This window comes from Trifolium pratense, linkage group LG4, assembly GCF_020283565.1.
Source record: "Trifolium pratense cultivar HEN17-A07 linkage group LG4, ARS_RC_1.1, whole genome shotgun sequence".
Classification (NCBI taxonomy): domain Eukaryota; kingdom Viridiplantae; phylum Streptophyta; class Magnoliopsida; order Fabales; family Fabaceae; genus Trifolium; species Trifolium pratense.
The window spans coordinates 12,478,896-12,503,651 of NC_060062.1; the positions used below are offsets into that span (position 1 = coordinate 12,478,896).

The 24,756-nt window shown below is 33.7% G+C and overlaps 2 protein-coding genes across 3 annotated transcripts; one reads left to right on the plus strand and one right to left on the minus strand.

The window, feature by feature from the left end:
• Positions 1-6,092: 6,092 nt before the first annotated feature.
• LOC123920609 (RNA polymerase sigma factor sigA) lies at positions 6,093-9,886 on the minus strand. Of its 2 annotated transcripts, none has more exons than XM_045972900.1 (10): positions 9,736-9,886; positions 8,746-9,472; positions 8,393-8,591; positions 8,200-8,292; positions 7,946-8,074; positions 7,803-7,856; positions 7,625-7,702; positions 7,276-7,338; positions 6,989-7,101; positions 6,093-6,462 (listed from the first exon to the last, which is right to left on the minus strand). In XM_045972900.1, exons 2-10 carry the CDS (start codon positions 9,441-9,443, stop codon positions 6,354-6,356), a joined length of 1,536 nt encoding a protein of 511 aa, XP_045828856.1. In that variant the 5' UTR covers positions 9,444-9,472; positions 9,736-9,886; the 3' UTR covers positions 6,093-6,353. The 2 variants fall into 2 exon arrangements, with proteins under 2 accessions (XP_045828856.1, XP_045828857.1); XM_045972901.1 differs by having other exon boundaries at positions 8,746-9,493; positions 9,736-9,828.
• A 7,804-nt stretch (positions 9,887-17,690) lies between these two features.
• Positions 17,691-22,081, plus strand: LOC123920610 (maltose excess protein 1-like, chloroplastic). Its single transcript, XM_045972902.1, has 8 exons — positions 17,691-18,328; positions 19,807-20,097; positions 20,195-20,284; positions 20,576-20,677; positions 20,780-20,898; positions 21,080-21,142; positions 21,253-21,314; positions 21,693-22,081. The coding sequence occupies exons 1-8, from the start codon at positions 17,927-17,929 to the stop codon at positions 21,773-21,775; spliced, it is 1,212 nt and encodes a 403-aa protein (XP_045828858.1). The 5' UTR covers positions 17,691-17,926; the 3' UTR covers positions 21,776-22,081.
• The last annotated feature ends 2,675 nt before the right edge of the window (positions 22,082-24,756 follow it).

A 24,756-nucleotide genomic window follows, 5' to 3' on the forward strand; every position in this document is an offset into this window, starting at 1 on the left:
TTAGAATACAAGAAAATTTTGTTTCCAGAATCTTCGTCATTAACATGAGAGAATTAAGATCACTAAAACCTTGATTGACTAGGCGAATGTTTCAGACGAAGATTGCTTTCTCGGTTGGAATTCGGCGCTTTCTCGGTTGGAATTCGGCGGAGATTGCTCTTATCTTGATTGACTGATTTTCTTTTTTGTTTTAACTCTCAAATTCTTAAAAATATGAGGGTCTAATAATTCAGAGTTCAACTGCAAAGTAATTTTTTTTTGAACGTAAAGTATCTACTCCATTTCATTCATAATAATATCACAAATACAAAGGGGAACATCAATGAAAATGTGGAAACTAGCTAAGGATGTGGCCTCTCTTGCTAATACATGAGCGACCTCATTGGCTTGTCTCCTAACATACTCAACCCGAGAGTTTCTAAAATGTGTGTTAAACATGGTCCTACAGTCCTTAATAATATCACCAAGCTCAGACTCATCTCTATTCTTACTATGAAATTTAGTTACAACAATTTGTGAGTCAAGCTCGAAATCCACATGCTCCAGTTGTAAATCTTGAATCCATTTCATGGCATGCAACAATCCCAACGCCTCACCAATGTCCACATTCATAATTGGAGAGAATCATTCCGTCTTAGCAAGTACAAAACTTCCTTGATCATCTCTAACGCATACTCCTATACCCACTTTGTTGAGAATAGTGGAGAAGGATGCATCTATATTGCATTTGTACCTTCCAATAGATGGTTTGGACCACCTAGTACCCGCTATAGTTGGTTGAATTCTACTTTGCTTTTGTTTCATTTCTTGTGCTTGGTTCCAACTTGTTAAGAGATTAATGTCACGATCACACACAACATTGACCGATTCTACTTCATTTCTCCACAATTTATTGTTCCTATGTTGCCAAATACTCCAAAGCAAAACTGAGAAGAGTGAAAAGTGGTCTGCTGCCATATGTTGTGCTAGTTCAAGCACACATCCAGATACACTTGTAGTAGTGTTTAAGGAATGTTGAACTTGATGCCACAACCCACACCTCTGCCAAATTTGAATGCTATTCCTGCAATAGAAAAAAAGATGTGTACTATCCTCAACTAATTCGTTACATAGCACACACATATCAGAGCAATTAACACCCTTTTGGTTAAGGCGAGCTCTAGTTGGAACACAATTTCTACACAGACGCCAAATGAAATTTTTAATTTTAGGAGGGATTCTAGCTTTCCAAAGAAAACTCCAGTTACCAGAAACTTGAAGATGAGTTGTATCAAGGATATTCTCAACGCATTGTCGATAAGCGCTCTTGACGGAATATGTTCCATCCTTTTCATGTCTCCAAATTATCTTATCATGATTAACTGAATTGAAAAGAGGGGTTCTCAACACCATATCTGCAACTGAGGCATCAAACAAAGAATTCACTAAATTAACATCCCAATGCTTACCATCATCACCAAACAGGTCTGAAACATTCAGCTGGTGAAGTTCATCTGCCAAGTTCGGTGGCTTAGAAATCACAGCACCATTAACAAGCCATTGTTGGTCCCATATAGAAATATTGTGACCTGGCCCAATGCTCCACTTGTAACCATCACGAACAATGAACTTTGCACTCCAAATACTTCGCCAAACATAACTTGGGTTGTGACCAATGCTAGACTGAAGAAAATCACTTCTAGGAAAGTATCTAGCTTTGAAAAGACGAGTGATTAAACTACCTGAATTAGTCATGAATTTCCAGGCTTGTTTTCCGAGCATTGCATAATTAAAAGCACTAATACTTTTAAACCCCAAGCCACCCATATTCTTGGGCATTGACAAACGATCCCAAGATAACCAATGAATACCTTTAGACTGCTCCTTGTTATGTCCCCACCAAAACGAGTTCATCATCTTCTCAATCTCATCACAAAGGGAGGATGGAATTAGAAATATGCTCATAACATAGGATGAGATTGATTGTAGGACCGATTTGATTAAAATCTCTCTGCCTGCTTGAGATAAACATTTACTGCTCCAAGAAGTTATTTTTTTCCAAATCCTGTCTTTGATAAACTTGAAAGTGGATTTTCTACTCCTACCCACCATCGACGGGAGCCCAAGATATTTACCAGTTCCTAATACTTGTTGCACTCCTAAGATGGATGCAACAGAGTCTTTAACAGAAGCAGCAACATTACGGCTACAATAGAATTCAGATTTTTGCAAATTGATGGATTGACCGGAGGCCTCTTCATATGTAGCAAGAATGTTCTTCATAACCAACGCCTTTTGAAAAACATAAAACAGTCATTTGCGAAGAGAAGATGAGAGATAATAGGAGCATTTCTACAAATTTTAACTCCATGTATGTCCCCTCTAGTTTCTGCTTTTCTGATCAATTTTAACTGCAAAGTAATTGACGGGTGTTTGTTTTGTCGCTAAATCATACTACTAGTTTGTTATTCACTTGCTGTTTTTTATTTACTTCTAATAACAGCCTCACATGGAGTGACCTTCGTGTGTTCACTGTGACCCTTAGTAACATTAATTAATTCATGTGCTAAAAATATTTAACCGTGAATTAGATACGTATCAGACTGTGAATTGTTGAAGGAGAATAAAATAACTTTTTCTTTCTTAACCAGAAAAAATATAACCTTTTCTTTTTAGGCAAATAAGATGATCTTATTCTAAAATAGTTTATGCGTTCGTGATTACCAACGTAATCACTTATCTATATATTTTTTTATAAAGGCTTAATGTATCAATCTACTATATCTAACCACTAAAATAAAGCTTTCTATCCACCAAAAAAAACTACAAAATTAAAGCTTAATGAAATCTACAAGGAAAAAAAAAACTTAATGATATATCAGTTACAAATTAGTATTATCTTAGTCAAATAATGTTAGTATTGTTATATGTAAAATTTTATTTTTCTCTACAGTTTAGATCTACGGTTAAGACATAATCGAGTGATTTAACTTAAGCAAGTTGAGAGGGGATTGGAAAACTCAAATTCAAATTATTATTTAAAGACGGTAAAAAAAGAGTCTTCCATACAAATTTTGAATATTCAAGTTGATAAGATTATAAGGTTTTCAAAGATAGGTGACAAAGACAAGTGATTTACATGTAGAATCGTAGACGGTTTATAAGTTTTCTCCAAATAGAAAACTTTAGTTCAAGTTTAGACAATTCATTTCCAATAAACAAACTTGCCTAATAAACAAAAGATATACACTTCTTAGTTTCTTACCTACTATATTCTAAATTATGTATGAAACTCACCCTTTTAAATTTAATACAACCATTTTATTTCACTTTTACTTACAAGGTTATAAAAATTGTTATCGCAAATCTATTGACTAAGAACCCTAAAAGATATAATTCAAGTTATAGATTGATCATTAAATTCATTTGTTCGGAGTGATAAATATCAAGGTCAACAAATTGGCACGTCTGGTGGAACTTAATAGTTATAAATAGTACTAGTAAGTTAAAATTTATCTAACTTTGACGTCAAATGACCACAAATATGGCTAGAAGAAGAAACAATAACCAAAACAACGACAACAATTCAAATGAGGATGAACCAAAAGTTAACATGCCTTATAATGATTAAGTTTCACGTAATGATTTGACTTCTAACCTTGTCGTTAGCCAAATACAATCAGGTCTAATAGTAAATTCTCCAAATCGAAGAACAAATGCGGAATTTTTTTTCAAACTGCACCAGTCATTAGTCAAATACACCAAAACATCCTACCTGAGGAAAAATTAACCGAAATGCTCTGGTCCTTTTCTGTGAGTGGGACGCGCCATCCAAAGCCTGGTGTCCCAATGAAGGACGCGCCATCCCCACATTAGTGTCCTAATGAAGGACGCGCCATCCACAGCTTAGCGTCCTGAGTTTGTTTTTTTTTTTTTTCATTTTCGTTTTTGAAGGTAAGTGGGTAGGGTTTTGGAAGGGTTATAAGGGTTTTGAGGGTTAAGGGTTAGGAGGGTTTTGAGGGTTAAGGGTTAGATGGGGTTTTGAGGGTTAGGGTTTAGGGTTTTTTTTTTTTTTTATAAAGAAATTATTGAAAAAAATTATACAAAAATTATATTAATTAATATAAACACACTACAACAAATTTATTTTTTTTTTTGACATTTTGTATTTTTAGGGTTTTTAAGGGTTTTAGTTTTTTTTTTTTTTATTATATATATTATGTTTCTATTTTACTTGTTTATCAACAAAACAAAATCGTGCAACAATAATATTTAATATTATTTTTTACAATACAATACAAAAAAATTGCAAATTAATTGGAATTTGGACAATTCCTACGATCATGACCCGGCACCCTACATAACGCACACTTATTCAAAGTTTCGATCTCGTCGTCCATTTCCGTCCTAATGCGCGTACTTTTCGGACGACCTCTCTTACATCTTTTCATTGCTGGGTCGGGGCAAAGTCGACGGCCATAATATTGGGGCCAATATGATTGGTCTTGAATTCCCGGGAAGGTGTTATTGTATACACAAAATACACTTGCAGCTTTGTACACGTCATGTATATGAACTTGGTAAGCTTGTGCAGCATGGGAGCATGCAGCAATAACATGCGAACAAGGCAAATGTAAAGCTTGAAATTCTCCACAATCAAACCTAGATTATACCCCTCCCCAATTCCCAATCTATGACCATCAAACCTACATCTCACCACCAACAACAAATTTCTACGACCAACAAAACTTCTACCCATCTAATGACCCAAATTTCCACACACCAGCCCAACAAAATTTCTACACACCGGCCCAACAAAATTTCCACAACAACCTATACACTTCACCCCAACACAATACCTACGACACTCAAAACTCTGTGGGTTCGTCATGGATTAATGAGTTGATTACTCTTGATGATCCTAATAATCCTAATATTTTTGACAACCTTTCTGGTGTGCCATTTACCTCCTTGTTCAACGACACATCTACATCAAACTTTTTCAATGCCTCAATTTCGAGTAATCCTACTGCATCTTTTCAGTATCAACAAGACGATGTGGAACAACATCAAGGAGAACTTCGAAGAGGTGATCGTGTTCGTCATGCTCCTACATGTGGTACTGGAGGTCATTTAGGTGACGATGACGTTGGTGGTGGTGGTGGTCGTGGTCGTGGTCGTGATAATTAGTCCAAATTCCAATTAATTTGCAATTTTTTGTATTGTATTGTAAAAAAATAATATTAAATACGATTTTTCCTCAAAATCTTTTGTTTTCTATTTACTTCTAATTTTTGTTTTGTTGATAAACAAGTAAAATAGAAACATAATATATATATAATAAAAAAAAAAAAAAAAAACCCTTAAAAACCCTAAAAATACAAAATGTCAAAAAAAAAAAAAAATTTGTTGTAGTTTGTTTATATTAATTAATATAATTTTTGTATAATTTTTTTCAATAATTTCTTTAAAAAAAAAAAAACCCTAAACCCTAACCCTCAAAACCCCATCTAACCCTTAACCCTCAAAACCCTCCTAACCCTCAAAACCCTTATAACCCTTCCAAAACCCTACCCCACTTACCTTCAAAAACGAAAATGAAAAAAAAAAAAAAACAAACTCAGGACGCTAAGCTGTGGATGGCGCGTCCTTCATTAGGACACTAATGTGGAGATGGCGCGTCCTTCATGGGGACACCAGGCTCTGGATGGCGCGTCCCACTCACAGAAAAGGACCAGGGCATTTCGGTTAATTTTTCCTCAGGTAGGATGTTTTGGTGTATTTGACTAATGACTCGTGCAGTTTGAAAAAAAATTCAACAAATGCCAATATACCACCTTTTGGTTTACCCACAAGCTTTGTTCCTTCAACATAAGTCACATTCACTGCACCAGCAGAGATTGGATACTATACACATGTTCCAACACAGTATCACAGATTGGAAGGCTACTTTGGAGGACTTTTTCTTCCCGTGCTCCCCAAGTCTCACACCGCCCCCGGCCTTCTAATACTACCTCCCTCGCAATGTAGGATGCAAGTATGTAAATAGCAAAAAATGGGGAAAAAACAGTTTGCATCTTAGAATGCAAATGCAAAAAATGGGGACAAAAAAGTACATGTTAAATGCTATTCAAACTATAAACATAATTGTAACTAGCTCATGAAACTTCTCTTGATACAAAGTCTTCCTAGGAAACACATTTGATACAACATAATTAACTTCAAAAGACAACATTTTCAGGTGGTTTATGAACTTCAATGTTCCCTTATATCGTCCTCTTTCGTCTATTTTTTATCAGGAAGTGTCAAATTTCTAGGTACATACTTCCTTTCTGTTCTGTATATATACATGTCTCTATGATAAGTCCATCATATCAATGTTCAAAAAGCATGGCCTCCAACTCCTTCTTCCTTGCAGCATGTTTTAGTTTCTCCAATGCAACAAGTCCAACTTGCCTTACTCTTTCTCTCGACAAACCTATCCTGTAGAAATAACACAAGAATCAACACACAATTTGAACGAAAGAGTTAGTGTGTGACACTTTCAAGCTTAATAAGTGTAATATCAATTTCTGAAGAAAAACTAGACTGCCACATCAAATGTAGCAATATTATGAACGAGTGAATTACATAAAAACTTATGCTATAGATGAATCATATAAGGTCCGATTGAATCACTAATTTAGTATTTGAAATTGTAGGTTGGACAGTTTAGTCCATAAAATAAAAGAAACTCTAAAATGATCTCTAAAATAAAAAACTCGATCACATTAGTTTCTATAGGACAGTTTCGATAACTAAATTGATACCTAACAAAACTAATGTAAAAGAAAATTTTCAATTTCAAGAAAATTTTAAAATTTCAATAATTTGATGACCAAATTGTCTGACGCCTACAATTTCATGGACTAATTAACAGTTTACCCAATAAGGTGATGTACTGTCGTATAATTTTAGTTGGCAACAACATTTGATAAAAGAAGCAACAAAATGTCATGGTTAAACTCACCGTTTACTAATTTCTTCCCACGTAAGACATTTTTTATCCAGTCCATAATAAAGACGAACAATTTCTCTCTCTCGTTCGACAAGGGTCACATTGATGAGTTTGTTCACTTCCTCCTGTAAATATTTACAAATGGAATTAATATTTATGGAAGTTTAGAACATAAAATACTGCAATTTATATTTCATGAAACATAAAACAGATAAGCTATTATATCAACAATATCATGCTTATGGCATGTGTATGCTTTGTAATCAAGATAGGTCTAATTCAAATATTTTCCTTATTACCTTTAGAGCCCACTCATCTACTCCAATCCACGGGATGTTCTCACTTTGTTTATCTGCAACAAACTGTGAGCGAAAAGACGAAAAGAATGAGACAATTGATATTTTTGTAAAATAAAGACAAAGCAAAAGGCAAGGCAGAAATATCTAAATCCAACGATCTTCCTTGATCGACTTGTAGAAAAAGTACTCCCTCTGGTCTCATATATAAGCAAACATTCACTTTCCAGGTTCATTGAATTGCTGAGGTATCTGGTTCACATTATGGACCAGATACATCAATCACTCAATGAACCTGAAAAAGAATTTTTGCTTATATATAAGACCGGAGGGAGTATTAAGTAAAACTTACATTATGATAAGTGTCTCCTGGAAGACCATTCAGAGAGGGGAATGTTTCCCTATCTAAGGAGAAAACTTTGTTGATAGCCTGCAATATGTATATATACATACATGTTGATCAAATGAAAAATGGCCAATATGATATTACATTAAGTGTATGTGGATCATGTAACTCGTGATTTTGTTACCTCGGTAGCATTTCTGACTTTCTTTTGAGTCATATTAAGGTTTTTTGCAATTATCTGCAAAATATGGGAACAAATGAATAAAAAGTTTTGAGATAGTGATACAGATTGCAGTTGATTTCTTGTTATACATTTAGCTGACTTACATCAATAGTTGGAGTGATGCCTCTCTCTTCGAGTCTATAATGTGCATTGCGGATCAAAGATAATCTCTCATGCAAATGAGTTGGCAATCTTAATGTTCTAGAATTCTCAATTAGAGCTCTTGAAACACCCTGTCAGTATAAAAACATTATTTAGGGACGGTGGTTTGACAAATAAGAATTGCAAATAACCTTGCACAGATTGCTGAAAACACAATTACGTAGTATTTCGAAACACAGTTGCAAAATAACCTCACCTGTCGTATCCACCAATAAACATAAGTTGAAATCTTGAACCCTTTTGAAGAATCAAACTTATCAATCCCACGAAGAAGTCCAATCACGCCACCCTATAGAGAAAACAAGGTGAGTGCGCGGAGTGTTTAACAACCAAAGAAGAAACAAAGCTAACAAGATATGAAGTGAAAATGGATATATCTATATAATCACCTGAACAAGGTCGGCCATTTCAGCACCCATGTTATCGTATTTTTGAGCAATTGAATAAACTAAGCGAACATTGCTCATAGTTAATTTTTCTCTTGCCAAAGAGCACTCCATTATTTTGGTTCGTAGTTCAGCTCTAGAAATCTTCAACGAATTCGCAAATTGATCATCAGAAGGTTCGCATCCTAATTTTTCCTTCAATCTGAAACTCAAGTAATAAGATTTACGGATAATGTGATTAAGCTATTGTTCTCAATTATGAAAACTAACAGGAAAACTACAAACAAAAAGCATATTCATCATTTTTGTGAATCACAATTAAGGAAATTATGGAAACGAACAATGCCTGAAATTACCTGGATTTATGCTCATCTAAAGAAAGACCAACTTTTATTTTCTCGGATAACTTTAAGACATCAGCATGAGAGAGCAATTTGTTACTGGAAACACCTTTCACATATCCTTTCGAACGGTTTTGAATCAGTTCACGACTGATTGTGAACCTCGGCTGCATCATTGCAGAACCACTTTTACCACTAATTTTCCTCTTACCATTCATCCTTCTTTGCCTCGCAGAAACTCCAGAAGAAGTAACCGAAACCTTCCTCCGTATTTTTTCTCTCTTCGAATTCTCACTCAACACTTCCCTTTCAAACGAAAGACTCCATTGCTTTTCCAACATCGATTTCTGTAACAAAAGAAGTGCCTCTAAAGAATAACCATCCATATCAGAAGTTTCCACCTCTACCTCTAACTCCCTAGAATCATAACCCTGAAACCATTGTTCAGGATCAACACGCGAACCGCCGCGGTCAACAACATGTTCCTTAAGAACCTTGATGGACTTATTCTTCTTTTCGGATGGCGGAAAAGTTGGAGTGGATTTTGATGATTTCTTTGCAACTATTACAAATTTTGAAGGTGGAAGCTGATACTGTGTGGATCCAAAATCACTACATCCATGTGAAAACTTTTCTATAATATCTGAATAATGGTAAGATGAACTCAATAGCCTTTTTCCTCCACTCAATCCAATAACTGCTGCAGTAGCCATTACTATATATATATATATATGTCTTCTTCCTATTATACCATCAAATTTTCCTATTATTCTCAAAGTCTTGTAAACAACAACATAAACATAAACAACAACAATAACAATAACAAAAACATAAACATTCAGGGTTTTAGCTAAATAACAGTTTATTAACTAATTTTACATTGAGAAATGAAAAAACAAGACATGCAAGTAGGTAAAATGCAGAGACAAAAAAGGGTTTAAGTTTGAAATTTGATTGAAAGAATTGTAACTAGAAATGAAAAGAAATATATCTGTGGATGAATACCTGGAACTTTGAAGAAAGAAGATTGTTTGAGTTTGAGAAAAGTTAGAACCACCGAATCAGCTATCCAGCTGCACACACTGGAAGAGCCTTCTTCACTTACTTGATTTTTGTTTTCTTTCTTTTTCTACTACTTTTTTTTTTATTATTATTATTATATATTATTTTTCTACTATTTTTTTAATTATATAATTCTATTTTTAGGTAGCTTAACACGTGCCTCAGAACACAAGTTAACATGACCAAAAAAAATTGTATAGCATATAAAGAGGATTTTTCCTTCCAACTGAATTTTTTTTATACATAAATTAGCTACGCGATAACCTGATGTAAATAAATCACTTGTTATCCTTGTTTTTCGAGCGATATATTCTCGTTAGGATTGTACATATTTTATAAATTTAAGAGTTAAAATCGAACTCATGATCACTTGTTTAAGGAGCCAAAAATTCTTACTACTTGAATTAATTTATTTTATTGTTGATTTGTTAATATTATTCATATAGAAAATGAAGGGAAAAATTTAAACCAAAACAAAAATGAAGGGAAAAATTATAAAAAATAAAACAGAAAAGAGGGAAATTAAAAGATAAAGATATGGAAAGAAGAGATGTTATTGGTTGGAACAGATATGGGGACCGGACTTGAGTGGTGTGTGATGCATAGTGTTTCTCTGCTCTCTTTGTTCCACGTTCCATTTGGATTCCACATTATTTTAATAATTTATTTAATTTATGCTTTCTCACATTATTTTTCTTATTTTATATTTCTCAGATAATCTACTCCGTTTTTTTTTTCCAGTACCACTGCATGCATATTAATGTACAATTTTTTAAAAGTAATTAATGTATAATTTTAATCACTAATATATTTAATTATCTATTATAAAAATTATAAAAAAATTATATTTAAAAAATGATCGTTGAGAAAATTGAACAATATAATTTTTTTAATATATGAAAATTGTTAAACAATTCGGACTAAATTACACAACATTTTTGTCAAAATACATCACAAGCAAAAAATATTTCTTCATCCGAACAGTCCGTTGTAAATTTTACGTGTTTATATCCTACAGGAAACATGTTTCTATGTCTTATTGGTTTGTAATTAATATATAAAATCAATATGATAAAATTTTGAAAACTCGTAAGTATTTTTAAAATACAAACATTAATGTAGTATTTCAATAAAAATATGTGCACCGCCGTTGTAGATTTTATGTACTTATATTTGTAAAAACAACCTTTTTAAGATATAAAATATTAATGTAAAGTTTATATGAAATATTTGTTAATTTTATATAAAAAAAACCTTGTAAAATATTTGCACCACACTCATTGTACATTTTATGTACTTATGAAAATATAAAGAATCGACACGTTTAGGGGTGGGTAGCCCGCAGCCCGTATAGGGCCGAGCTCGGGTAGTAAAATTGGAACTCGTTTTTAAAATCGGATTGTTTTTATCCCGGCCCGATAAAATCCGTGGCTCCTTAGGACTGGTCGTTTAAGGTCGGGTAGCCTGATTTTACAGTCCGAGTTTAGAATCACTATACTTTGAATTATTGTGGGGAACAATAAGCAAGTGAATGAGGTTGGTGCGTGGCGAACGGAACAGTTCATCAAGCCATTTCTCGCCTCAATCCCTCTAAACTAAATAGGAAGCAGGGCCGGCCCTGTGGGTGTGCAAGGTGTGCCACCGCGCAAGGTGTGCAAGGTGTGCAAGGTGTGCAAGTAATAAGCTTTTCTTTATCCCTCATCTGCATTTTAGTACTACGTATTAGGCAAATGAGGTTTATCTTTCCTAGGCTCATAAACGTAGTGTAGTAAGGGGTCTTTGGTGTGTGAGCTGAGCTCTAAGGTATGGGAACAATGAGTATGTAAATTTTCCCTATAATTAATTATGCTAGCTTTGTAGCATATACTCGGGAAGTTAAGGAAATATCCTCTATGACGGGACTTGGAAATTACAAATTCATCATCAATGTTAAGTTCAGTTGATTATTATGTCGTGGTTGCTTTGCACCACTAAGTTCAGTTGATTCCATTTGAGAATTCAAGCTTAATTGTGAGTTTAACCGTAATGATATATCGGACATCATATACAGATTAGTTAGGTCTTAGGGACAGATGTATTCATAACACATTGAGACAACTGCCCCCGCTTACTTAATTTGTTTCTTTAGTAGTTATTCACATATTCATGAAATATATTTTATTTTCACTATAAAATAATTCATTGCCCCCACGAAGTGATCAGTTAAAAGTAGAAGTAGTAAATAAAAAATACGTTGTATCTCTAAAATAATGGTTACACTTAAATTTTCATTATTACATTTAGCTCTATTGAGTTAGTTCTTAATGTTATACACTTAATGTGTCAAAAAAATGTTATGCACTTTAATCTCTTAAAGTTTTTTAGATTTATTTTAGTCTCTTAAATTATAAATATTAGATGTTTTGATCCTTTAAAATATAAATGTTAGATATTTATAATAGGGGATGCTAACTAGTGCCCCCAGGGCACTAGTTAAGGATACAAAAAAAGCAATTTTTGCATTGAAAATGACACTTTTTATACTTTACAAACATTGATTACACAAGTTTCAATGTAATTTTACTATAATTAGTATCCTTAACTAGTGCCCCGGGGATACTAGTTAGCATTTTCCTTATAATAGTATATAATTTTGCCCTCACTTATCAAAATTTTTGGATCCGTCCCTGAGACTGATTCACTTCAGAGTGTCCTTGAGTTTAAAACACAAGATAATAATATGTGTTACACCTTTATTTATTCAATTATGTCATTCAAGTAAAACTGCTATATTGTTGATCAGTACATATTTAATTATGAAGTCCCGGTGTAGTCACCGAGTAGTTGGGGTAGTAGGAGTTAATTGAGGTTTAGTCGTCTAAACCACCAACTCCTCAGATAAACAAGTTGTATAAGATTTTAATGGACTTATGAGAAGATCGTCGATGGCGTGGTAGAAGTTCATGGTTATCTGCCACATGTTTATTTTTCATGAGATTAATGTATAAGACATATACTTGTATTCATGTTAATTTCTGTAAATTATGCCTTTGTCTAAAGGTTCATCATTTTACATTATGAAAGTTTTATTCAATTCTCATCAAACCATGTATTGTTTGATAAATTACTTTGTAATTTTATTAAGCCGGACAAAATTTTAGGTTCAATTTAATGTATACGGATGCAGTTAATTACATCCTTATTGATATTCTAGATATATTGATATGGGATGTTATATTTTAAAGGCTTAACTACACATTTGGTCTCTTACGTTTATTTTAGGTTTCAATTTGGTCCCTTACTTTTAAAAAATATCAATTTGGTCCCTTACGTTTATTTTAAGTTTCAAGTTAGTCATTTCCGTTAGTTTTGTCACTAACACCGTTTGAACAGTACACGTGTCAGCATGTCCAAGTGCCACGTGTCAGTCCACATATGCAAATTGACTGCCACATGTGACAAAATTGACGGAAAGGACCAACTTGAAACCTAAAATAAACGTAAGGGACCAAATTAATACTTTTTAAACGTAAGAGACCAAATTGAAACCTAAAATAAACGTAAGGGACCAAATGTGTAGTTAAGCCTATTTTAAAAAACGACTTTAGAAAATCTATTTTAAAAAATACAAAGAAAAAATCTATTTTTTTTAAAGCTGAAACAAACAGGCTTGTATCCTTCGGGATGATCTCAATTTATGTATATTTATAATTATTTATTTTTCATTGAAAATGTCCTTTCCTTTATCTATTCGATCTAATTTATTTTATTTATTTTATTTGCAACAGAATGATCAATTGAAACAATTGCTACAACATCAATGGAGCCTACAAGTGGATAGATTTAGAAGAATGGAAAATCTAATCAGAAGCCTAGAAGCAGAGAAAAGAGAGCTGAAGAGAATAGTTGGTGAAAGGGAAGTAATGGCAATAACTCTTTATAACAAGTTAGAAGAAGAGAAGAAGAGACAAATGACGTTTGTGGAAAATGATGTAGAATCATGTTGCGGTGAAAATGAAGAACCTGTTAGATAATAAAATAATATTGGACCTGTTAGTTTAGAATCCATTAGATTTTATTATATATTCTCTAGTAATCTTTTTGTAATGTTAAGCAAGTTAATGCAATGATATTCTATTGAAACTCTAGCCGTCTTTCTCTTTTCCTATTTTGTGTATCTCTGATTCTAATATGGTATTAAGAGCATGTTTCGATCCGCCTTGAAGCACCCATAATTTCCGCCGTTGAGTTCCCAACAAAAAATTTGATGTAGAGGAAATAGTTTCTCATCTCTGTCGAAATTGTTAGCACCGTAAGCATCTCGTATTGTCTCCTCCTTTTCTTATTCTATGTGTACCGTGTAGTTTGCAATCTCTATATGTTGGTATATTGGTTCATTGTTTGAATAAAAGGGTATTGGTTGGATCTTAAGTTGGGTTGGGTATGAAGGATTGTTGCTTTGGAATTTTGGATCATGTGCTTCGTTCAAATAAGTGAAAGTGGCACATGTTTGTTGTTAATCCAATGTCATTTGAAGAGGAAAAAAAAAAAAAAAAGATGCATCATACGGTGAGGAACTTTTGTGCACCGTACAATTCTTTTGGTTACTGAAGTATAGTAACAATGGTTGATAATATATTTGGCTCTTTTGTTGGTTTGCTTGGGTTATTGTCTTTGGTTTGTTTTGGTATTAGTTTGTTTGATGGTGTAGTTTGGTCTGGTTTGATTCTTCATTCTGATTGCACTTCTCCCTGACTTCTTCTAATTGCATTGTACTTCTCTCTGGCTTCTTCTGATTGCATCGTACTTCTCTCTGACTTCTTCTTCCGATTGCATTGTACTTCTCTCTGCCTTCTTCTGATTGTATTGCACTTCTCTCTGGCTTCTTCTGATTGCATTGCACTTCTCCCTATTGCACTTCTCTCTGATTGTATTGCACTTCTCCCCCAATTGCTCTTCTGATTGTATTGCATTTCTCTCTATTGCACTTCTCTTCTGATTGTATTGCACTTCTCCCTATTGCACTTCCCCCTATTGATTCTTCTGTTTGGATGCACTTCTGGCTGCTTTTCTCTTTTATGGTTTCTCTGTTGACTATGAATTGCTGCTCTCCGTTGGTCGTGATCTTAATTAGTTTGATTTATTTTTGGGATTAATTTGTAACAAGCTTGAAGCTTAGTAAGTTTCAGCTTGAGGGGTAGTGTTAGAAGTTTATTTTATTTGATAGATGTTTTTCGTATTTTGTTTAACAAACTCATGATGCTTCTTGTTGATGCATAGTGAGTTTGAGAGTAGGTGTTAGATAATAAAATAATATTGGGTCTGTTAGTTTAGAGTCCATTATCTTTTAGGAAAATGCTAACTAGTGCCCGGGGCACTAGTTAAGGATACTAATTATAGTAAAATTACATTGAAACTTGTGTAGTCAATATTTGTAAAGTATAAAAAATGTCATTTCCAATGCAAAAATTGTTTTTTTGTATCCTTAACTAGTGCCCCGGAGGCACTAGTTAGCATGACCCTATGTTTTATTATATATTCTCTAGTAACCTTTTTGTAATGTTAAACAAGCTAATGCAATGATATTCTATTGAAATTTTAGTCGTCTTTCTCTTTTCCTATTTTGTGTATCTCTGATTCTAACGGAACCAATAGCAGAAAACCGTGCAAGGTGTGGAAACATTACGATGCTTTGTCCAAAGTGCAACACCAACTCTTCAAGTGTATTATTTTTGTCATGTTGGCATCTCTCTTCATGCAAAGCGTGTGAAACTTTACTCCAAACTTGTCCAATATGTGGAATGCCAAAAAATGGTGTTGTTGAGATTCAAAGTTTAATTTTAGACTTTTAAAAAAAGACAATTTAGAGTTTTGTCAAATAAATATTGTTGTTTTATATCAATGAAATAATGTTTTTATTATGGTCCAACTTGTATTTATTTAGATATAGCTTAGTTCTACAAAGATAATTAATATTTGTTTTGACTCAATAAAGTCCTTAAGATTACTACAAGAAGAATTGACTAAATGGATTATTTGGAAAATATATAAAGGAGTTATTTATGAGTCGTTAATGTCGAATTTATAAGATTTGGACCGGTCTCATTCAAATAATAAAACACCAAACAAATAAATTTATTCAACTATTGGTCATACTTTTTGTCTCATTTCTTTTACAATTAATAAGCAGTCTCCTCCTCCTCCACCTTCTCATTTGTATGAGTGTGCTACAAAGTTATGGTTTACTATTATAACTCTCTAAAAGAGGATATAAAATCAAAATCCTATATCAATCTAAAGGTTATATTGATGACAAACTTAGTTGATGTAAAAAATTATCCAAGTAACTCTCAACCGAGAGGATTATACTAATTTTGACGTGTCACTTGTTGCCTTTGGAACTGGTACAATCAAGAATCAATTTGTTTAAGAAAGACCTCATCCACCATTTTCTCAAAGGATCAAGAAATCAAATGAAGACATGCAATTTCATAAGCTTATGAAAGTATTGAAACAGCTGCACATCAATATTCCATTGGTAGAAGTCATTAATTCAACAAATTAAATGCCCAAAGAAGTGGAATATTGCTACTTTGCGAAGAATTTTGACTCCTTGGCTCATCAACAAAGCCTTCTTAATCATCACGTTCACGTATTTGATAAAGAACCAACTTATCTTGATGTTAAAGAGTTAGAAAATGAGGAAATATATATATTGAATAAAGAGTTGAAACAACTATACTACTTCTCAACTATGCTTATCTAGAAAGTAAAAACACATTGCCTATTATTATTTAGGCTTAATTAGTCTATTGGTCGTTTAAAAAAAAAAATTCGGATTAGTCCCTTAAAGAAAAAAAGATCCGGATTGGTCCCTTAAAGACATATATTTTTGTCATATTGGTCATTTTCGTTAAATTTTAACTCCAAATATAACAAAAAATTCCAATGTTTAAAATTTTAAAAATTAATAAGATTTTTGATGGACCACTTACATTTAATGATATCCACAATTCAGTCTACTAAAACTAACGTTTTTTTGTAAAAAATTGACGGAAAGGATCAATTGAGAAACTAATGTGTCTTTAAGGGACCAATCATGACCTTTTTTTTCTTTAAGGGACCATTATAAAACCTAAAATATCTTTAAGGGACCAAAAATTAATTAAGCCTATTATTTATGCTCAAATATCTTAATCTCAAAAGAGAATTGTAGTTATTCTTCTATAGAGACTTTTATGTGATGCTTTTATTACTTTTTATGTCTTCTTAGATAGTAAGTAATTCATGGTTCAATACTCTTTAATTTGAAGAAGTCTATAACCTCGCGGCTAAAAAAAGAGTTCACAAGAGATGAAGACGGCAGCGGCGGCGACCACTGGAGCACATCATAAAGAGGAAGTAACCGGAGTACATGATAAAGACGACGGTCATCAAAATACGTGATAGAGACGGCGATCAAAGAGGATTGCGATGAACCACAGAGTTTTTCCATCCGTAAAAATAAAAATAAAAAAGAAAAAGAGTATTATCTCTGCAACTTGCTAAACCAGTCATTAGGTAAAACTTAAAACAAAAGGGTGACGTGGCTCCAATTGATAGGAGTGTGTTTGAAGGAGTGCACCCTCAAAAAGAGTTCGTTAATTTCTTTATAATTTAGACCGAAAGAAGTAGATAGTAAAATCTAGTTGACTTCTCCTATATTTGATATTACAGTAAGTAAGTATGTCAGAATTACAGTGAGTTTTTAAAAAATTACACTTTATAACTTTTACAAAATTACCTTAAATCATATTAATTTTGACATAATCACTATGATACCGAACATACATCTATATAATTTAGATTGTGATTCTGAGAGAGGATCCAAATCCATATTTTTTTACTCGTATTTGTGAACTCCGTGCATTAGAAGGTGTGCCCTTGATTGAAAAGACTCAATATGAAGAGTGAATCCACGTGTATTCCTGGGGATATGCACACATCTCCCACCGCCCAATCCCATTGCCATTCCCGACCCCAGCAGACACCAACTCACAGTCACACTCATCATCATCATCACTCAAACCAACCATCCACAAACAACATCAAACAAACAACAACAACAACAGCAACATTTGTTGAATGCAATTAATTCATTCATAGTAACCCACCAATGGCCATGTCTTGCTATGTTTCTCCTCATCTTCAAATTCAACACCTAAGTCAACATCATCATCAACACCGTATCAATAATCTTCTTGTACAACAACAACATCAACAACACAAATTTCCCACTTCTCAAAATCTCATTTTTCCAACACAATACAACCACTGTCGTCTTTTTGCTTTTCCTCTACGCCGACCCAATTTCACTCTCAATGCTCTTCATTCCGATCCACCGAACCCGGAAGAGGTTGGAACAAATCAAGCTTACCAAGAATGGGATTCACTTACATCAAAATTCTCTGGAGCAGCCAATCTTCCTTTCTTGTTACTCCAAATGCCACAGATTTTACTTAATGCTAGAAATCTTATCGCAGGAAATAATACTGCTCTCTTTGCTATTCCATGGCTGGTAACTACATTTCTTTCTCTACTTCCTTTCACCATCTTCAATATTTTTCAAATTTATTTTACTGCTAATTACAAATTTTATGATCAATAATTAAGTAATAATTGTGCTAAAGTGGTTAATGAGCTCCCCTAAGACGAATCGATTAGGAGTTAGGACACCCGAGTTCCATTCCTGATGGAATAATTCTTGGCTAGACTTTAATTAGCTCATGGCCGAACTCTGGATTACCGACCCCTTTTCCTGGAAACCAAACCAGAGGGTTAATACGAAAAAGAAAAACAATTTATGATTTTTTTGAAATGAACGTTATTCTTAGAATTCTTAGAATTTTGGGTTGCCTCATCTCAACCAATAGTGGAAATGCCCAACACTATTGGGTTTGGTAAATGGAGATAAATAGTGGGTGACCCGATAGTAGAAACCTGATAGCAAGTGGCCAGTGGATCTTTGAGAGGCTTTGTGGTCTAACTCAACCCTATAAAATCGACCTATAAGGTGAAAATTGCCTCTTACTTATAAGCATATCTTCATGCTATCATCTCCATCCAATGTGAAACTCTTAACAGTTATCATGGTTATCAAACTATTCGAGTTAGTTAACACATGGAATCATGCTAGTTTATAAGTATAGGTTTGAAAATTGATTTAGATTCATGCTTATAGTATTTGGTTTTTTTAAACTTTGGTAGACTTTGATAGACTCGTATAGATTTGTATAGGATTTGTGAGTTTGAGGATGATTGTATAGGTCTACAATATAATCATTATTGTCCCCCAGAAATTCTTGAAATGATAGTGGTTCAATGTTATTTTTTTGTGAAAAACCCAGAATGCAAGAGATGGATGATAAGGCTCCTTAGTGCATAAAACTTTAACCTCACAGTTGTAGTCCTTGATTCTACGGATGTATCTATCATCCCAGCATGAATCATTCTGCCAAGGAGTTGAGCAATATTATATTGAAGCTCATTGCTATGGTTCCCAGCATAATTGGAGTCACGAACCAGAAAACATGAACAAACTCATCGTTGTAAGTTTGCAAAGAACCTAAAAGGGCGACTAGGTGAATGAACCTAATTGTGATGAGCCAAAAACTAGCTCTACTAAGATGAAGATGAATCCAACTCCAACTCCAACGAGGTAGAGGGGAATCTAGTCTCGCCATCCTTCACTAGTCTTTAGTAATTTTGAACCTTGTCATTTGTAAATTGGTCTATCAATTTTTAGACCAGTTGTTCTCCATTTATGTGATAAGTTGTGAAACTGTCTTGCGATTGAGTCAATTTGTTCATCCATTTTAAATTATGATGTGATCTTCCGCTCTCTTGTCTCGACTCTAATAAAATATTTAAATTTTGTTATTGTGGCCCGTGTTATTACTAAGTTAGATTGTCGAAGTTATTTACAATGCAGAGAGTAGTAAATAGTGGCATTGCTCTTATATCCTAAAATGGTTAATGACATGGTTGTCAATGCAGGGAATGCTTACTAGTTTGCTTGGAAACCTGTCACTACTTTCATACTTTGCCAAGAAGAGAGAAAAGGAAGCAATGGTAGTGCAGACACTCGGTGTAATTTCAACATATGTGGTCATTGTTCAGTTGGCATTAGCGGAGTCCATGCCTTTGCCTTACTTTTTAGCAACTTCAGCAGTTGTAGTGTCTGGTCTTTTTCTGAATTTCATGAATTACTTTGGTTTACTAAATGCTGGAATCTGGCGCTTTTGGGAAGATTTCATTACAATTGGGGGTTTATCGGTGCTTCCTCAAGTAATAGTGTTCTGCTTCTCCCACCCTAGTATTTATAGAATTAGACATTTTTTCCGATGTGCTAACTCATATTTCCCATTTTACAATCTGGATACAGATAATGTGGTCTACATTTGTTCCCTATCTGCCTAACAGCATCTTGCCTGGAGCAATTTCCTTTGTGATAGCTGTCTTGGCTGTTACCATGGTAATCTTCTTATTTCCTTTTGTGTAATGTCTCAATTGGACATGTACTCATACCAATACATATATGGTACCACATTATGAATTGTGAGTCAGCGAAAAAAAATTATGAATAGATTATATTTGTTTGTCACATTTGTCAAACCTCAAAATGAACTTCATTTGTTTCAAATTTCCCGCCTTCAAATTGCTAAATCTTATTAGCCCTGCCGTACCAATGTTAAATACATAATTTCATATATTTCCTGAATTTTCATATAAGTACTCATTTGACAATCATTGTCATTATTTACAGGCAAGAACCGGAAAACTTTCTGAGAAAGGTGTCAAATTTGTTGGCGGAATATCTGGATGGACAGCTACATTACTCTTCATGTGGATGCCAGTTTCTCAGATGGTAAACTTAATATTTGATGATAATTTTCGTTGCTTTAAGAGAAGTGTGATTCATCTTTTATCCCCTATGCATTTTTCTTATGACCGTTATATTCTTCTCTAGTGGACAAATTTTCTCAATCCTGAGAACATGAAAGGCTTGTCTGCTTTTTCTATGTTGCTTGCCATGCTTGGAAATGGACTCATGCTTCCACGTGCTCTATTCATTCGTGATTTCATGTGGTAATTCACTTTCTTCTATTGACTCATATACTATATTGATAAAAAAAAATGTGGCAATTCCAAAAAAAATCGGTAAGTCTCAATGCAGTGTTATAACAAATATAGTCTAGCCCTTGGCTATTGCAAATCTGTCACATTGTTCATGCAGTTTAATTTTTTTAATGCCGTAACATGGTTGTAGGTTCACCGGTTCAACATGGGCTACCATATTCTATGGATATGGGAATCTTGCATGCCTATTCCTGTAAGTTAATATAAGTCAAGTTTTCATCTGCATTTTGGCTCTGGTGCTCTCGTCTCTTGGGCAAAATCTATTAGAATCATCTCTAAACTGATGTTTTGTTTTTGTTCCAGTTTGAACATTATCAGCAAGGAGTTCTTCTTGGCAGCAACTGTTGGTTTGGTTTCATGGATAGGTTATCCTCTTGAGCAACCATATTATCTAAATTATTTATGAAATACATTACCTAAGATGTGTTTTGAATTGATTACTTTTTTTGTCTTCACAATCAATACTAAAGCTGGTATAACTATTTTATGTAGTAGTTATTGATCAATATTATTGAGTTCCCACATTGACAAATAGTAGAGTCAAATCCAAACGTGCCCTTAGTGCTTATAATGCTTCGGCAATTCTTGCCTCTTGAGCTAGCTTTTGCGGTTGAGATATGTGCAACTCAAGTTACAAAAGATATTATATACAAAATTGCACAAGTGGCCTTTCTTGTAAATAATGTACTGCAGCTTTCTGATAAAAGTTCCACTGTATTAACATTTTTATGAAATTGTGACAGGAACGGCTTTCTGGAGAGACAGTGTAGTGCGTGGTTACAGTTCACCTTTGGCTTCTTTACGTGACTTGATTTTTGGATCTTAAATTTAAAGTTTGTGATGCTGCAATATAAAGTTTAGTCACCTGGTCCTCTATTGAAGTAGCCAATGCTTGATCCAGTGTATTGCATCTACAGTAAATGAGGTAGTTTCAATTATCTGTATAGTACGGTGAATAATAATTAACGCCGGTTTTCTATCATCTTTGGATTGACTCATTAAGATAAAGTATGTTGTAATTAATTAGCGTTTTTCAATGATCCCATATATGTGATATAGGACTATATTTGACTTAGAGGATACGACACAATTTGTAATGTTAAAAGTGAAATTTATCCCTTTCAATTGTTCAGTCACTCTTTCAAAGTTATGGCTGTCATTTATGTTTTAGAATATCTCAAGTTTTTAAAAAGGGTTGGATTCTACCAAACCTCAATTGAAACATTGTGGTGTTAATCCCAAAATGGTGCAGACCAATTTGAGAACTACAGACCAATTGCCTTAGGTAATTTCCGATTCAAGTTGATCTCAAAAGTGCAGGAAGACATGCTGGCTTGCTCCCAAGATCGTTTCAGAAAACCAAAGAGGCTTCATTCAAGGTAGACAAATAATTTCTGAATGTATTGTATTTGCATTCTTGATAGAAAATATTCTGTTGGAAACTCAGCTTATTGACATCATGAAGACATTTGACACTTTAGATTGGAACTTTATCATCAAGGTATTTATCTTCTGTTGGATTCAATCCGGTCTTCTGTTCTTGGATTACCGTCATTCTGTGGTTTGCCAAACTTCTTTGTTGGTGAATGGTAAAGCCGTTGGTTTTTTCACTTTCACTCGAGGGGCTACAAAAGGTGATCCTTTTTGACACGAGGGGAGACTAGCTACTATCTTCTAATTTTGATTTTGCTTTAGGAAACCGTCCTTTTGATTCTCTAGTAGTCCCTATTTTCAAAGGCATGCCAATATTGACGAGTCATTCAATCACACTTTTAAGTTTTTCTAGTAGAAATGTCATTTCTTGCGCCATGTATCTTTCTTTTCAAGTATAAAAGTTTTTGACCGCAATTGACATCATTTCGTTCTACAATTCATTATTCAAATTTGTTTTCTATTTTAAGGTACGAAAGAGAGTTTGACTCTTAATAATAAGGGTTAGATTGAGTGCTTAATTTGGATATATGGATATCTCATGATTCCTAGACCTCGCACAATAACAAAGTTGATGTTACTACTGCTATGAGGACAGAGAAATAGGTTGTGTTTGTGTGTTTCATAAAACCGTCCATTATGTACACTTAACACCTCAAGTTCTTGCAATATTTTCGATCTGAAAATTGGATATTTGGTCATAATTAAGGTCGGAGGGAGTATGTTGAATGAACCAACTAACGATTGATATATGTTTCATACTTTATTTATATTTTATTGTGGATAAGTGGGGTGTCCCGAGGTTTGAACTCGGACCCATGCATATAAAATGCAATGTTCCTATAAACTGAGGTTAAACCCAGACTCCTTTGTATATATATTATTATGATTAAAATTATTGAGACTAAGACTAATGTTAAGAAGAAAACAGTTGAAAGTTAGTTATTTGGTTATGTTCAACACTAACAATGAATTGGTTTAAGTGGTAAGAGTTTTGGTCCCCATAAATATGTGGTCAGAAGTTTGATTTCTAGCTCATGCATATGACAAAAGTCAATCATGTCCGTAAGCTTAACTCAGTTGGTTGAGACATCGCATTATTTATCCAGAGTTGAATTCGAACCTTAGACATTCCACTTATTCACCTTTAATGATTTCTAAATTGTTTTCAAAACAAATATATTTTTTCTAAGTTTAAACAAACACACCCATAATTATGCTTTATGCCACATTGTCCAATAAGCTAACCTTGAGACTAAAAGCAACAATTTTTAAATTTATAGAGACATAATTCAAACCCAAAAAACTACGATGATTAAAAAAAATTATAATTGTAGAAATTAAAATCATATTTAAAATCTTATTTTGATATTTACGTTTAAAGTTGAAGGATAGGTGTGGTCATTAAGTTTTTTTTTTTTTTTTTTGTCTTTTGATTTGAGTTTGTTAGCGATCTTGAATTGATCGATCACACCGGCAAAAGTTAATATGCATAAGTCTTTTCTTATGTATGGTGCATAAGTCATTCACAGCCATCAGATGATTTTACACATGTAATAATCATAACTGAATAACTTTCTATTTTTGCTTGCTCAATTTCGGCCACATTTTACATGCAATTCGATCACCGATTTCGAAAACTAATACCGGAAACATTCATAAAATCGAACGACGATCAAAACGGTATAAAGAACGTCGAGTTTCGTTGATTATTGAGGGAGAACGATCCGGGTCAACGAACCGGGTCGTTGTGACCCGTTTCTGCAGAAAATGGGTGAGGAAGATGATGAACAGTGACGCGCGTCCACGCCCACTCTCACTGGTGGCGCGTGGGGGCGCGTGCGGTGCCAAGGAGACTCCAAAATTTTTTATTATTTTTACATAAAAATAGTACATAATTTTCTGAGAATTTTGGGACCAGTTTGGTATTTTTCTGAGACCTGAAACTATTTTTAGTTAATTAAATGAGGTAAATATGCTTTTATAAATATAAGATATTAATAAAATTTTCCCAAAATTTTATTTAGGGTATTTTGAATTATTTGGAACGGTTGGGGATACCTCACTCTCTTCGGTTTTATATCGTCTTAAAAATTTAAATTTATTTCACAATTTTTATTAAGGGTTAAATATGTTTTTGGAGAACAACTCTTTGAAACCATTCCACAACAAAAATGGTTTCATACCATTATACACTGAAACCATTAGTCTAGTTAAATGGTTTCATGGCGTTATACACTGAAACCATTATTATAGTTAAATGATTTTATATGAGCATTAGTGTCAAGATGTTATACACTGAAACAATTAGTCTTGTTAATTGGTTTCAAGATGTTATACACTGAAACCATTTGTCTAGTTAAATGGTTTGATACT

Bases quoted from the DNA above. Each gene is read 5' to 3' on its own strand.
- LOC123920609 (XM_045972900.1), bottom strand. From the start codon at position 9,443: ATGGCTACTGCAGCAGTTATTGGATTGAGTGGAGGAAAAAGGCTATTG. The intron at 8,592-8,745 runs GTAATTTCAGGC...CTTGAGTTTCAG, and splicing joins TTAGATGAGCATAAATCCAG to ATTGAAGGAAAAATTAGGAT. The intron at 7,339-7,624 runs GTAAGTTTTACT...TTTCGCTCACAG, and splicing joins CAGGAGACACTTATCATAAT to TTTGTTGCAGATAAACAAAG.
- LOC123920610 (XM_045972902.1), top strand. From the start codon at position 17,927: ATGGCCATGTCTTGCTATGTTTCTCCTCATCTTCAAATTCAACACCTA. The intron at 20,098-20,194 runs GTAATAGTGTTC...ATCTGGATACAG, and splicing joins GTTTATCGGTGCTTCCTCAA to ATAATGTGGTCTACATTTGT. The intron at 21,315-21,692 runs GTTATCCTCTTG...AAATTGTGACAG, and splicing joins TGGTTTGGTTTCATGGATAG to GAACGGCTTTCTGGAGAGAC.